At 41.0% G+C, this 15292-nt stretch overlaps 1 protein-coding gene across 1 annotated transcript in view; it reads right to left on the reverse strand.

Moving 5' to 3' along the window:
- cd302 (CD302 molecule) overlaps nt 1-3966 on the reverse strand; it is a 44348-nt gene extending 40382 nt beyond the window's left edge. The window contains exons 1-2 of the mRNA XM_048533648.2: nt 3740-3966; nt 3180-3300 (exon numbers count right to left, since the gene is read on the reverse strand). Coding sequence (XP_048389605.1) covers nt 3180-3264 — 85 coding nt within the window. The 5' untranslated portion in view covers nt 3265-3300; nt 3740-3966. The remainder of the gene's footprint in view (nt 1-3179; nt 3301-3739) is intronic.
- Between the last annotated feature and the right edge of the window lie 11326 nt (nt 3967-15292).

The raw sequence follows: 15292 nt of genomic DNA on the forward strand, positions 1-15292 counted from the left end.
GTTCAACTTATTGAGTGTTGTTTGTATCAGCAGTGATATCATGGACAGACATATAACTCAGCATGTCTCTTGAGGTTTGTCCATAATGGATATCAAGTGAGTTAGCAATGGCTACAGACAGTCATGAAAACAGTCCAGTTCATCAGACAAACCAGCTTTCATCCAGTGGCTCCATCTATATCTCCTGCCGCCTTGGGAAAGCAAGCAACATAATCAAAGTCCCTTCCTACCCCAGTTATAGGCTCTTCCACTCTCTTCCATCAGGCGGAAGATATACAAGTTTGAATACATTTACATATAGATTTAACATAATCTTCCCTGCTGTTATCAGACTTTTGAACTGACCTCTCAAACGTTAATTCTGATCTCTGTCTTCCTCTGCACCTGCTCTGTGGCTGAAGCACTCTATTCTCCACTCTCTTTTGCTATCATGATGCACTTTGTAAGGTATGATCTGCCTGTTGAGGTTGGTTGGCTCACTGAGCTGATTTCTTGTTTCACAGAAGTTTTGTTACCATGCTGGGTAACATTTTCAGTGCAGCCTCCAATGTGGCGTCGGTGTGTTTTCCCACCTGGTTTTTAAACTCTTGAGTCTGTTGAGCTGGATTGCCTCACTTCTAGTTTTTCTTCATAGTGGAGTGTATATGGGGTCGAGTTCAATATTTATTAATAGCATGCTTTACGGACTGCCAGGCTTCTAGGGCTTCTCATGCCTGTCTCTGCCTAGCCTGTCACAGGATTTTGTTGTTGTCCCAGTCAAAATGGTGGTTTTCCTTGCCCATGTGGATTGAGATGTGAGAGTATTGGTCATGTACTCTTGTTGTCAGTTTCCTTCCCGTTTGTCCGATGTAGTGTTTTTCACAGTCTCTGCAGGGGATCTTGTAGATGATATTGGTCCTGACCATGGCGGGGAGTGGGTCTTTAGTTCAGATGAACACTTGTCGTAGGGTTGATGTGGGCTTGTGTGCCACTCTGATGCCCAGCGGTCGTAGGAGTCTTGTAGTGAGTTCTGATGTGTTCCCAATGTAGCGTAGTGTGATGAGTGTGTCGGGGCGTGTAGTATCTTTCTGATGTTGTTTGTGTAGACATCTTCTGACCCAGTTTTTTGGATATCCATTATGCTTGAAAATCTGAAAGAGGTATTCTTCCTCCTCTTGGCGTAGTTCTGTGTTGCTGCCGTGTGTTGTTGTCCGTTCAAATAATTCGTCTGTGTGTACTGTTGAAGTTCAGTACCTAGTCCGTTTGTGTGCCTTTTCTGTGTACTTTCATTTGCAGTTCCCCATTTGTCTTGGGCTCTACCATGACATCCAGGAATGGGAGCTGTTTGTTTTTCTCCTCCTCTCTGGAGAATTTTATTCCAGTGAGGTTGTTCTTTATAGGTTTGTGTTTCCTTTAATTTGGTCCATTTAATGATGACAGAGGTGTTGTCCATGTATGATCTGCTTGTATAGCTTGCAAAAAACAATTCTCACTGCATCTCCTTATATGTGACAATAGTCAATCACTAAGGCCTTATATTATTGCAATAAGGCATCCCCACACCTGTACTCAGTTGTCTTGCTTAGAAGACCAACATATCGCTTGCCTTCTTAAGCACCTAGCGCACCTACATGCTTTCCTTCAGCGACTGGTGTACAAGAATTCCCAGGTCTTATTGAAAATTCTCTTCTCTCAGTTTATGGTCAAATCTGCCATCCTGCTTTTGCTATCAAAGTGGATAACCTCACATTTATCCATACGCTAATGTATCTGCCATGCATTTGCCCATTCACTCAGCTTTTCTAAATTGCACCAGAGCATTTCTGCATCCTCCTCGCAGTTCACTCTCCCATTCAGAGATGACACCTTTACATTGAACTAAAGCAAAAAATCCAAAGAAACACAGAGAGATGGCACATGTAAAAATAGCAGCGAATGGGAGCCTGATCACACCTCATGTAGAACAGCGGGATACTTTCCTTCAGTAATTTATCCTACTTGAACTTGGTTTCCTTGCCCACTTCAGGCAGTTTCCCATATCAATCACAACAATTGCTGGTACAAAACCATTAAAAATGACATCCAAGTACAGGGCAAATTCTAGAAGGTACGCGCAATAATATAGGTATGTGTCAAATGCTTCATGGTTATGAATATCTTAAAACTAGAGATAGGCAACTTTAATCATGAATGAATTGGCAGAGAGAATAGGTCATTGGATTAAGTACAGTTGAGAAGGTGATGTGGGAACTGACACGAAGAGCATAAAAATATGATTTAATTAAAAACCAAGAACAAACGTAAAATAGAAGAAATGGCTGAATTTGTGTTCGGAAAGAACTGAATAGTTTATGAAAACCCTGTGACAGACTACGTCCAATCAGCATCTTCACAGGCTGACGGGAGTATTACGGAATTATAATTGTATTGAGCTAATGCACGTTCAAATTATTTGCTTAACAACACAGATTATTGCTTTTACAAAACGGCACTTGTAGCTGGGGTGTTTGCAGAGATTGCTGTCCCCCTTCTGCAACGTGCAAAATTTTTCTGAAGACATTTAACGAGGCCAGGAATGTTTCAGTAAAAACAGGAACAAAAGCTCAAACAAAACGATACTGACAGTCAGTTCTGAGCAACGGTCACCGGACCCGAAACGTTAACTGAATTTTTTTCTTCACAGATGCAGCCAGACTTGCTGAGCTTTTCCAGCAACTTCTGTTTTTGTTCCGATTTACAGCATCTGCAGTTCTTTCGTTTTTTATGCTTTGGTAACAAAGATCCTTTAGATCAATCTAATGCGACCTTTCGGGAATTAAATTTCTACCCGAGCAAGACTGGCCGTTAGAGGGCGACTGATTTAGCCTTGGACAACTTTAAAGTTGTGTGGTTTTAAAAGTACAATGGCTGTATCATTTCGAAAATAACCGTGAATTGCCAAATGGTGACGTAGTGAAGAAATCACAAACTACATCTGGCAAATAACACTGCCTCCACCCTGGGATTCTGTAAAAGTAACATTTCTGAACAAATCAGGATTAAACTTTAAACAGTTTGCTAGAGAATAATTTCCAATGTTATTATCAGGACCATTTCATTCTAAGTTTCTGACCAGACAGAGAAGGAGGGACAGCGAGGACTTTAAAACAACAATCAGTAATACTGACTGAAGGAAAATCCAAAAAAAAGTTTCAGCTCACCCGGAATGATTTTTAACGACAAAGAAGGCAGGCACCGTGCGATCAGATACACAAAGTAGAAAGTTCGAGTTCTCCTAACGTCCATGTTTAAACCTCAATGTCCAAGACTTTTTCACAGTGTCTGAAAACAGATGTGAAGAGCCATAATTCCAACCTCATGAACATTTGAACTTTGGATGCGTCATGTTTGCGTTGCTGTGTGTTATGTTGCAAAACTAACTGAAGGAAAAAGCAAAAGCTGTGACTGGTTCCGAGCAAGAAGCGAATGCCAATTGTGAACTGCAAAAACAACACGTCGAAACAGCCAATGCCTACTTAGTTATAAATCTGCGCGCCTGAGTCGACTACTATCAATGGATCAAATGATCAAGCGTTAGATTTTGTTTAGGAAAACGAAAATCAAGTTCAGTTGTCGAATGAAAATAACGTCGTGTCGTAAATATTCCGTAAGGTTTGCTTATTACAAAAATGAACGGGCGAGAATCCAAACTTCGTATTGCAGAGATCTACATTGCCTGTTTATTTTTTAATACTTGTCAATTGCCCCGCCCTAGACTTACCAGTATCTTTTTGCCCAATCAGCACAAATGCTTTTCCCGAAGAACAAAGTTTAATCCAAAAAATGCTAATGAGATGTGACTCTTCCTGCCTCGCCCACCGAAATTTCAGGTGCCAGACGCCAGTCAATGAAGTAAGATTTAAGCATCCCGATTTTACACTTTGTAACATTAAAATGAAGAGAGCGTGAAAAGTGATAAGACGGAGCGAGTATATTCAGCATGAGCATGGGTGACTTCGCAGAAGCAAATTAGTAATATTGGACCAGTGAAAGACCAGGACAACAACGGATTTGAGACGAGTAGGTAAAACTGATCCTTAAAAGCGTATCGGGCATCAGTAATATTGGTGTTAGAAATAATGCTGGTCAAAACGTTAACTCTGCTTTGTTCCCACAGATGCTACCAGATCTTATAAGTTTCGCCAGTAATTTATGTTTTTGTTTCAGATCTCCAACATCAGCAGTTCTTTGTTATTCTCAGAAAATGATGCTTTCTCTTTCTCAGGCTACTTAAAGGAGCCATTGGTCGCTATTCCTTTTGGTACAAACTCCTGACAGTTTTCCTGTTCCACTCTCGTGCCTGAGCAGATCCTGACTTATTTAAACGCTACAGTTGCTGATCTTGTGGTCGGAACTTCGAGGGAACAATGAATCCACAATTTTCACCATATGCCCTGCGTTCCCCAGTTCCCCATCCGTCTCTGATCTGATCCCTTTTTTAAATGGTTGGAAACAGTTCTTGTCTTCGCTGTTTGGCCTCCCTTTAGTTTGCAGCTTGTCTGTGGGTTATTTACCTAGTCCTTATCTTGCTTTCGTCTGTGACAGCTTCCAGACCCAGTTTCTCGAGGTTTATGGTTCTCTGGTTAATTGATAATTATCAGCCAGATGATTTTTTAAAAAAAGTTAGAATTGAAAAGAGATTTTGAACCTCTTAAGGAGAATGCTACACAAAGGTTGTTGTCCATGGCTCCAAATTTAAGTACCATTCCCACTGGTTTAAAAAGTTAGCTGCTTAATTCATTCACGTTCCAGGTTTCATGGTCCAGTTATGTCTTAAGGGTATGAATGTTTTGCCTATTGAGCTTTAGTATTTGTAAAATGCATTTTAAATAGTCCCTTGTTCCCTCAGATTCAGTAGCACTCCCCTTTGGCAGGAGGGATTAAACTTTGAGAGTTTTCCCTGCCAATCTGCCCTTCAACAGCAGTGTTCAATAACGGAATGACAATTTTAACTGTTGAGCTGGTCTTTCAAAAGATTAAAGAAGGCATTCACCTTTTCCTCATCAAATGTAAAGATCACATGGTCCAACTTGAATACTTTAGTCCAAAAGGAAAAGCTAGTAAAATTTGGGAATGGCACGTACGCTTCTAAATGGAGATCCGGTACATTCAAATTTCAAATTTAAACGTTGACTTCTCTCTTTGTATGCCTTCTCTGCAGCTGTAACCTGTATTCCTTGCTCTGTTCTTTTACCCTTATGCACTTTGTGTGGTATGATGTGCCTGTGCTGCATGCAAAGCAAAACTTTTCACTGTACTTAGGTAAATGTGCCAATAATAAATGAAGGAAAATCCATTTATGAGCAGAGATATTACTAGTTTCTTTTACTTGTTTTCCTTTCAGGGCCACAGCTGCTTTTAATTTTCTCTTCTAGGCTTGAGCTGTGTCAATTTAAATTCTGCTTCCCCTTTGCCTCTCTTTCCTGGAATGTTCCCTTTTTTTTATCTTTTTCTTGCCTCTCTCGTTCTTCTGTCTATTCCTGGAATTTTCTTTCCTACTTTAGACTTTTACTTAAATGAAACTGGAGCAGCAGTGATTAGATCAGCTCACTAAGTTTGTGATTTATGATAAAAAGAGTCATTTCAAAGCAGCTAGTTTCATTTATTCCATGTGATTTACCTGGGCATGTCAGATGATCACAGCAGCCATTTTACATCAACAGTGTCCTTTTTAACACTTGCCATGAAATCCATGCAAGTCACAGGTTTTAACATGAAACAAGGAAAGTTGAAATATTGATAGTCATTCTTATTATGATCACATGGCTACAGAGATAAAAACAGCCAGATGCTTCTACAAATATTTTAAAATGAAAGGGATAATTAATAAGCATTGGCCCCTAGAGGTTGAGAGTGGGAAAGAGGGAAATGGCAATAGGGTTGAACAGGTTTCTATCATTACCATGGAAGACATGTCCCAGTCCTACTTGAAAATCAAGAGCTAAAGGAAGGAAGTTAAAACAATCACAATCACTAGGGAAGAGGTACGGTTAAAAGTATAAGAATTGAAGGTGTTAAGTTCCTTGGATCTGATGGCTTTCATTTTAGGGTCTCAAATTAAGTGGCTGTAGAAATAATAGATGCAATGTTTGAGGTTTACCATAACTTCCTAGATTCTGAAAAGGTCCCAGTGGATTGAAAAATCTCTTATCTAATACCCCTATTCAAGAATGAATGAAACAAGAAAGCAGGAAATGATGGTTAAGTTAGCTTAACATTGGTCATAGGCAAAATGCTGCAATCCTTCATGGAGATAATTGCAGAACGTATAGAAAATCATAATAGAAGTCAGGGAGAGGCAACGTGGTTTGCGAAAGGGAAATTTTGTTTGATTAATTTAGTTGCATTATTTGGATAAGGATAACTGGGAACCTGCAAATATATTTTCTGGATTTCAAAAGGCCTTCAATAAGATGGCATATAAAAGGTTAATATACAAAATAAGAACTCATGGAGTAAGAGGTGACACGAAAGCAGAGATAGAGGATTTGTTTAGTGAACAGGAATCGGAAAGTCGGCATAAATGTATAACTTTCAGGTTGGTAAAATGTAATAAGTAGATTGCCATAGGGTTTAGGGCTGGGGTCTCAACTATTTACAACCTGTAACAGTGACAATAGGATTAAATGCATGGTTGGTAAATTTACCACTAACCTTTCAATTGACAAGGTTAAAGGTTATGAGGGCAGACAGGAGAAAGGATGTTAAGCATATTCAGAGCAGCAACAATTTTCCAAAATGGTGGAACAAGTCATGAGGCCAAATGGGCTTTTCTAAGTCTTAATCATTGAATGCATCTCTTCTGCACTTATTGATGACAGGAAAGGGAGAGGATGTGCAGTGGAAGTAGAGGACAAGGGAACCCCTGTTAATATGATCACTTAATCATAGCTAATTCACTAACCTGAGTTTTCCTGGGTACTTAATATGCTTTATCTTCTCCAGTTCGAGAGCATTTTTATGTTGCAATCTGGACTCCAATACTGCAAGGCAGAATTTGCTGCTCCAGAGCTTTAAAAAAAAGGCTTAAGGGACTGAACTGGTCCTATTGTCACGATAGCTTGGCGTTGACAAGGAAGTGCTTTTGCTGACTGTAAGTAATTCAGGAAGCACTTGCAGTGTGGCAATTGAATGATTATGAATATGTTAAGAGAAAAACAGAGAAATGTAAAGGAAAAATGTAATTATTGTATCATCTGTGACAATCTTTAAAGTTTTGTCTTTACAAAGAATTTTTCACATTTCTAGGATACCCCAAAGCAGATGCTTATTTGAAGTGAAGTCACTGTTGTGATGTGTAAGAATGGCTATTTGCGCAAGGGAAAATCTCACAAGCCAATGTATGATAAGGAACAGATATCTTATTTTGCAATTTTTATTTAACTTGAACGGTCTAGGCCTGAAACTTCAGCTTTCCTGCTCCTCTGATGCTGCTTGGCCTGCTGTGTTCATCCAGCTCTACACCTGTTATCTCCTATTTAGCAATGTTGGGTTTTTCATAGAATGCCTACCGTGTGGAAACAGGCCCTTTGGCCCAACAAGTCCACACCAACCCTCTTAGCATCCCATCCGTACTCATTCCCCTATAACCCACCTAATGTACACATCCCTGAACATTATGGACAATTTTAGCATAGCCGATCCACCTAGCCTGCACATCTTTGGGGGTGTGGGACGAAACCAGAGCATCTGGAGGAAACTCAAGCAGACAAGGGGACAACATGCGAACTCCACACAGACAAGTGCTGAGGGTGGAGTCGAACCTGGGCCTCTGCCACTGAGAAGCAGCAGTGCTAACCATTGAGCTTTGAACCTGAGCCTCTGGCACTGTGAAGCACTAGCGCTAACCACTGAGCCATCGTGCCTGAAATTGGCCAGGAAAATCTCCTTGCTCTTCATCAAAAACTAACCTATTATCTGTTATATCCAACTGAGAGTGCAAACAGGAATAGTCTCATCTATTGCTGAATGTTAACTTTTCATCTGTTGCAGCAGTGAACTAGGACAAAATTCCAGTGGTATGAGGAAATAGAATACTGAAGTGAGGAGCTTATTGGACCTAACATAACATCTCCATCCTCAGTGATAACGGGAACTGCAGATGCAGTAGAATCCAAGATAACAAAGTGTGGAGCTGGATGAACACAACAGGCCAAGCAGCATCTCAGGAGCACAAAAGCTGACGTTTCGGGCCTAGACCCTTCAACAGAGAGCGGGATGGGGAGAGGGAACTGGAATAAATAGGGAGAGGGGGGAGACGGACCGAAGATGGAGAGAAAAGATAGGTAGAGAGGAGGAGATAGGGAGGGGATAGTTCAGTCCAGGGAAGATGGACCGGTCAAGGAGGCGGGATGAGGTGGTAGGTAGGAAATGGAGGTGCGGCTTGAGGTGGGAGGAAGGGATGGGTGAGAGGAAGAACAGGTTAGGGAAGCGGAGACAGGCTGGGCTGGTGTTGGGATGCAGTGGGGGGAGGGGAGATTTTGAAGCTTGTGAAGTCCACATTGATACCATTGGGCTGCAGGGTTCCCAAGCGGAATATGAGTTGCTGTTCCTGCAACCTTCGGGTGGCATCATTGTGGCTCTGCAGGAGGCCCATGATGGACATGTCATCTGAGGAATGGGAGGGGGAGTTAAAATGGTTCGTGACTGGGAGGTACAGTTGTTTGTTGCGAACCGAGCAGAGGTGTTCTGCAAAGTGGTCACCAAGCCTCTCCTTGGTTTCTCCAATGTAGAGGAAGCCACAATGGGTACAATATACCACATTGGTAGATGTGCAGGTGAACATCTGCTTGATGTGGAAAATCATCTTGGGGCCTGGGATGACTTGCCCCCACACCACCTCCCTCACCCCTAACCCAGTCTAACAGCTTAAATTTGGGGAGCTGGCCCCGTAATGGTAATGTCACAAGACTGGTAATCCAGAGCCCCAGCTAATATTTCTCGGGACAGGTGTTTGAATTTAGTAAAGGTCTGGAAATATAAAAATCTGGTCTGATGCAATTTGGTTCATGAATGTCTTTTTAAGAGAACAAAATCTGTCCTAAATGTGACCCCAGTTTCAGTTATGTGACTGACTGTTTATTGTCTTGGGGCTAGTTAAGACTGAGCAGTAATGTTGACCTAGCCATGATGCCTAAATCCTATGACGAAACAAAAAGAATAGCTAAGACATATTGTGGAATTTCTAAGTAGAATAACCCTTCTGAGCTCAGCATTCAGATTTTTGTTTGAACATTGAATGGTTTACCTGACAGACTGCTGTACAAAAGGCTTGAGGTCAAAATTATGTGTAAAGTAAACAATCATCGTTTCACACAAATAGTCATAGAAGTCTAAAGCATTCTCCCTGAAAGAAGTGAGAATCTCACATCTGTGACAGGAGGAAGGCACGGATAACCCAGCCCCTCTACTCCATCAGTCACATTATTATTATAAACATTTTGACTCAAATCCCAAAATAGCCATTTGTGTCCCATTCACCATCTATTCCAGAATAACCGATTTTTGCCAGATTTCCTCAACAAACTCAGTTATCGATTTATTGAAAAAAAATCCAAAAAAGTGGCAAAGTACTAGTACTACAAAAGTACTAGTTCATGTTTAAGCTATGATCTGGAAATAGAATGAATCACAAAACAAATACACTCACACAAAAGAAAACAAAAACTCTGCAGGAGATGATTTTTTAAAAATGGGACAAAAAGAAATAAGGTTTTTCAGACCATTGGCCAATTTCAATGTCCACTGGGTTTCTTATTGATGAAATTGAATTAGTGACCATGTAGACCAAAGGAATATTTACCGAACGAGCTACGGATCAGGTAGTAATCAAGCACGATCCAAGTCTTTGGGTGGTGGCCATGATGCAGCTTTTGTGTTTACAGTAAGTAAAAATATTGAGATGTGTGGACTTTATCAGGTTCCCATTTACTTCAACCAAGAATCAGAGAAAGAGAGAGAGATTCATAGCCATATTGTAGCTTTGGAGGTTTTCTTCCTTATGATTCCCTACGTTTGTGAAATTAAAATCAAGTTTTGCAAGTTCTCTTGGCAATCATCCACACAGTGGTCCCACAGTTTCATCTTGACCTTATCTTCACCTACCTCCCTGTAACATATGTGCACGTTCACGATGGGATTGGTATGAGTGACCACTCCCCAGCCATTCTTGGAAGCAAAGACCCATCTTCATAATTGAGATTACCCTTAGTTGTATTGTGTGACACTACTAAAGAGCTAATTAGGAAAGTGTTGAACGGATGTAGCAGCTCAAGACCGGGAATCCGTGAGGCACCGTCGTCCTCAGCAGCAGTGACATTGTACTTAACCACAATCTGCAACCTAATGGAATAGCACATTCCCCAATCTAACATTACCATCAATCCACAGGATCTATCCTAGCACAGAGAAGAGCGCAGGAGGGTGTGTCTGGAGCAGGACTTGGCAGTCTTAAAAATGAGGTCCCAACCTGCTGAAGCTACCGCACGTGACTACTTGCATGTCAATTAGCATAAGCAGCAAATGATAGATGTTGCGAAGTGATTTCATTAATGAATCAGATCTATGTTGTGTTGTCCCACATTCGGTCATGAGCAGTGGTGGACAATTAAACGACACTCTTGAGAAGGAGGCTCCACAAATATCCCCACTTTTAATGAAAAAGCCCAGTACACCTGTGCAAAAGATAAGGCAGGAGTATTTGCAACAATCTTCAGCTCAATGTGATAAGTGGATGATCCATCTCCGTTCCCAGTATCACAGTTGACACTCTTTAGTTGATTTGACCCACTCAGCGATAGCAAGAAACAGTTGGAGGCAAAAGCTATGGGCCTAATAATATTCTGGCAATAGTGCTGAAGATGGTACATGCCAGAACTTGCATGCCCTAGCTGAGCTGTTCCAGTACAGCTTTACCAGTAGCACCTAATCAACAATTTAGAAAATTAGCCTATGTATGTCCTGTACACAAATGCAGGGCAGATCTACCCCTTGATATTCAATAACAGCACCATCACTGAATCCACCAATATCAACATGTGAGTGAAACTGAACTGGACCAACCATCTAATGACTATGACTACAAGAGCTGGCTCGAGGCCAGGAATCTTCCAGTCACCTCCTGGACTCCCCAAAGAATGTCCATCTACAAGGCACAAGTCAGGAATATGAATGGCATACCCTCTACTTACCTGGATGAATGATGCTCCAACAACACTTAAGAAGCTTGACACCATTCAAGACAAAGCAGCCCACTTATTTGGCATCACGCCCACAAACATCCTTCCCCAGCAATACAAAGTAGTAGCAGTGTACACCATCTATAAGATGCAATGTAGAAATTCACCGCAGATCCTTAGACAACCATGACCACCATCAAGAATCACCACCACCTGCAAGGTCTCTCCAAGCCACTCACCAAATATATGACTGTTCCTTCAGTGTTTCTGGGTCAAAATCCTGGAACTGCCTCCACAGCAACATTTCAGGTTTATGAACAACAAATGAACTGCAGTGGTTCATGGCAGTAGCTCATCACCATCTTCTCAAGGGCACTTAGAAACAGGCAATATATGCTGCCCAGCTAGCAAATCCCTCACCACATGAATAAATTAAAAAAATGTTGTTGTATTCAAATTTCACATTGAAATATTTCCCTCCACTCTTCACAGTTGATGCATACTTTGTGGCAAGCAGCTCTGCTCTAACTTCCCTTCTTCTTTATAGCTACTCCTCTATCACAGTAGAAATGGTGCTGGGAGTGGATTTCATTGTAATATTGCATATACCTATAATCAAGCAAGCATGTACCTTTAAAAATATTAAGTATGACGTCACGTTGGGTGACTTTCCTGTATAAAAGTACGTGACCCGCTATTAACTGCCATAAAATTTAGAAGTGATCAGAAAAGTCAGTTTGTTAACCTGCCTATTAATGATTGTACACTGTTTGCAGTAATACCGGTGATAATGTTGTAATGTATTTAGTTGTTCTGTGAATAAATTTTCTAATAGATGTTCTTTGTAAGAAACTTGTCTCAATGTTCATATTACAAGAGCACACTAAGGTGACTGACGCTGGCGGCAATGCTAGAAGAATTTTCTAGAAGATTGCTCAAAGGTTAATGTGCCATGCTATCTCTATTTCATTGTACAAGACCACGATCATCATGTCATACGATAACAGTACTCATGATTATCACAGCCACATTGCTGAGTCATAACAGATATTTATAAGCACACAACCATCAGAACAAAAGTTCTTCAACTTAGCAACCTGTTGGGAGAAGGAAGGTCTGAGAGTACAATCTATTCAGCAGGAGTGTGATAAATCACCTTCTCAAGTAATATCTATGGGGTAACAGGCCTACCAGTTTTAAAAAGTGACCTGCCTGAATCTGAGCAGTGTCCAATAGTAGCCCTGGTCCACGGTGATCACAGCTCCACAGTCAGGGGGGCTAATCACAAACATCTTGCAGGCTAAATCAATTAATGTGACCTACAAGCTCATGAGTAGAGCTAAAACAAAGTGGTAGTGTGCAGAGCTGTGGTACTGTCTGAACAGGTTGATTAGAAAATATATCTTTAATATAGACATGATAGTAGAAATGCAGTGTATTTTTGTAACACTTTAACCTAACTATTTTGGTAGTAGCCCCCAACTAGAGCACCAAAAGGGACTTCAGAAATGTTCTTGCTTTTCAGTGCTCTCCTTTAACAAATTGTCACTTATTTCCTGAAAATCAAAGAGATGGAAGAGATGTAAAAGTACCAGAAAAATGTGGGAGATTCCAAATTGTTGTTCACATTTTGGGGTGAATGTTAACTCCCACTGAAGTCGAAGAGATTTCAATCTACAGTCAGTAACAACGACCAAATCACGACACTGTATTCAGTTGTGATAATTTCTCTTCCAGCACAGTGAGAAGAAGCCAGAGATGTAAAGCAGTCCAGTCAGCTAGAGACAGTTGACAGTTTTGGAGAAAGTTCTGCAAAGAAAGAAAGAAAGCAAATCTGATATAAAGTTACAATGGAGAATAAAACTATCAACATGGATTGCCAAGCTATTGTACTCATAGAAGAGTTTCAGTTATTCACAGGATGAAATTTCACTGTCAACAAATAGTTGACCAAGAAAATAAAGCAAATTCCTGTTTGCTATAAGAAATGAAGTTTTGAGAAGAGTTAATTAATTAGGTTTCCCTGACAGCATAATAGTCTTGAAAAGATCTTTGATCTCTGAGATGAATTGCAAGTTGCTGCAAATTTTACAATTGGGTATTTTAAAATTTTTTAATTGACCTGTTCAAAGTTGCTACCATACATCTTTGCAGCGGGTGGGAGTTGAAACTAGGCCCCTTGGACTAGAGGCAGGGACACTACAACTGCATCACAAGACCCCTTCCTATAGCAGCAATCAAGCAAAACGATTGACCTGTTTGTTGTCAGATTTCACACAAAGGTAAGATTTCAATGAAGAATAGCTGTCTGAAAGACATTGTATCCGTGCGATTAAGTTATTCCAAAAAGCTCTGAGAAAAATAGAAATCATGGGATCCCAAGTGTCCAACATTCTATGGCACATATAAGCTGCGTTCCACAAAGAGATATTGGGCAAAGATGTGCAGAAAGTCTGATCATTAGGAAAAGCTCAAGATGCAGCACAATGCTGAACAACATGAAAAGGATTCAGCCAAAGCCCAAGGATGTTACTAAAGCTACATCCCCAAAGTGCAAACATGTGAATTAGGTTTGCAAAACACCCATTAAAAATAAAACAGATTCCAGATCCTAAGCAAACTCCTCAGTCTGTTAGACATTATTGATAAGGTTAGAAGAGCTGAAGCATTCACAAAGATCATGTATTCCATTAAAAAAAGACAACACAATGAGCCTGAATCAACGCAGGTGTGAGTTTTACGAATATCCCATTACACATCCTTGATGAGATCTAAATAAAAACCAAAAGAACTGCGTATGCTGTAAATCAGGAACAAAAACAAAGTTGCTGGAAAAGCTCAGCAGGTCTGGCAGCATCTATGAAGGAGAAAACAGAGTTAATGTTTCAGGTCCAGTGACCCTTCTTCAGAACTCGATGAGATATATGCTGGCAAAGTGATGAGTATGGTGTAGTCCCCATATGACATGCTCACTGTATATAGGGAATCTGACATTCTATATATTGACATTGTTAGTTTCAAATTTCTATATGGTCTTTCTTGATGTTTGCCAGAAACTTTCTCCATTGTTGAAATGGGTGATGCAACCATTGTTGGTTTGCTAGTGTGTATGGATCTTCATAAAGATACGTGAGATGGCAAAAACCTTTGCTGTGACAAGGATTTCAGACAGAAAAATGGAATCCAATCAGAATTTCCGAAGTCTATATCCAGATCAGTTCAACAATTTCCAGTATGATGCAGTTCTGTATCTCAAAAACAATGCTCAGCATAGTATTGACTGGCAGACAGTGAAGACTGCAGATGCTAAAAGCCAGAGTCAATAAATGTGGAATGAACACAATAGGTCAGACAGCATCAGAGGAGCAGGCAAGTCAACATTTTTAGCCGAAATGGTTAGTCAGGACTGGGAAGAGAGAGGGCAGCCCAGAAATAAAGAGAGGGAGAAATGTGGGGCTGGGAAAAGGTAAGTGGGATGGATAAAGGTGGATGCAGGTAAGGGGTTATAGTGATTGGTCAGTGGGAAAGGTGAAGCGGATGAGTAAGTTGGAAAATGAACAGGTTAGGACAGGTCAGAGAGATGCGACATGGGATGAGGCTGAGGCAGGAGGGATTTTGAAGCCCTTAGGCTGTAAGGTCCCAAGTGGAAATTTTAGGTGTTGTTCCTCCAATTTCCATTTGGCCTCACTCTGACAGTGGAGGAGGCCAAGGATGATCATGTTGCTGGGGAAGTGGGATGGGGAATTCAAATGAATCGCAACTGAAAGGTTGGGTTGGTTGGTGTGTGCAGAGCGCAGATGCTCCATGAACCGGTACCCTAGTCTGCATTCGGTCTCACCAATATAGAGGAGACCACATCAGGAGCAATGGATGCAATGAATCAGGTTGGATGAGGTGCAGGTGAATGTCTGCCAGATTTGGAAGGATTGTTTGAGGCCTTGGATGGAGGTGAGAGGTGGTGTCGGGGCAGGTGATACCCCTCTTGCAGTTGCAGGAAAAGGTACCAGGTTTTGTGGAGAGGTTGGTGAGGAGTGCAGAGCTGACGAGGTAGTCACAGAAGTGAACGATTCCTGCAGAAAATGGACAGGTGTGGGGAG

Source organism: Stegostoma tigrinum, chromosome 7 (genome assembly GCF_030684315.1).
Source record: "Stegostoma tigrinum isolate sSteTig4 chromosome 7, sSteTig4.hap1, whole genome shotgun sequence".
Classification (NCBI taxonomy): domain Eukaryota; kingdom Metazoa; phylum Chordata; class Chondrichthyes; order Orectolobiformes; family Stegostomatidae; genus Stegostoma; species Stegostoma tigrinum.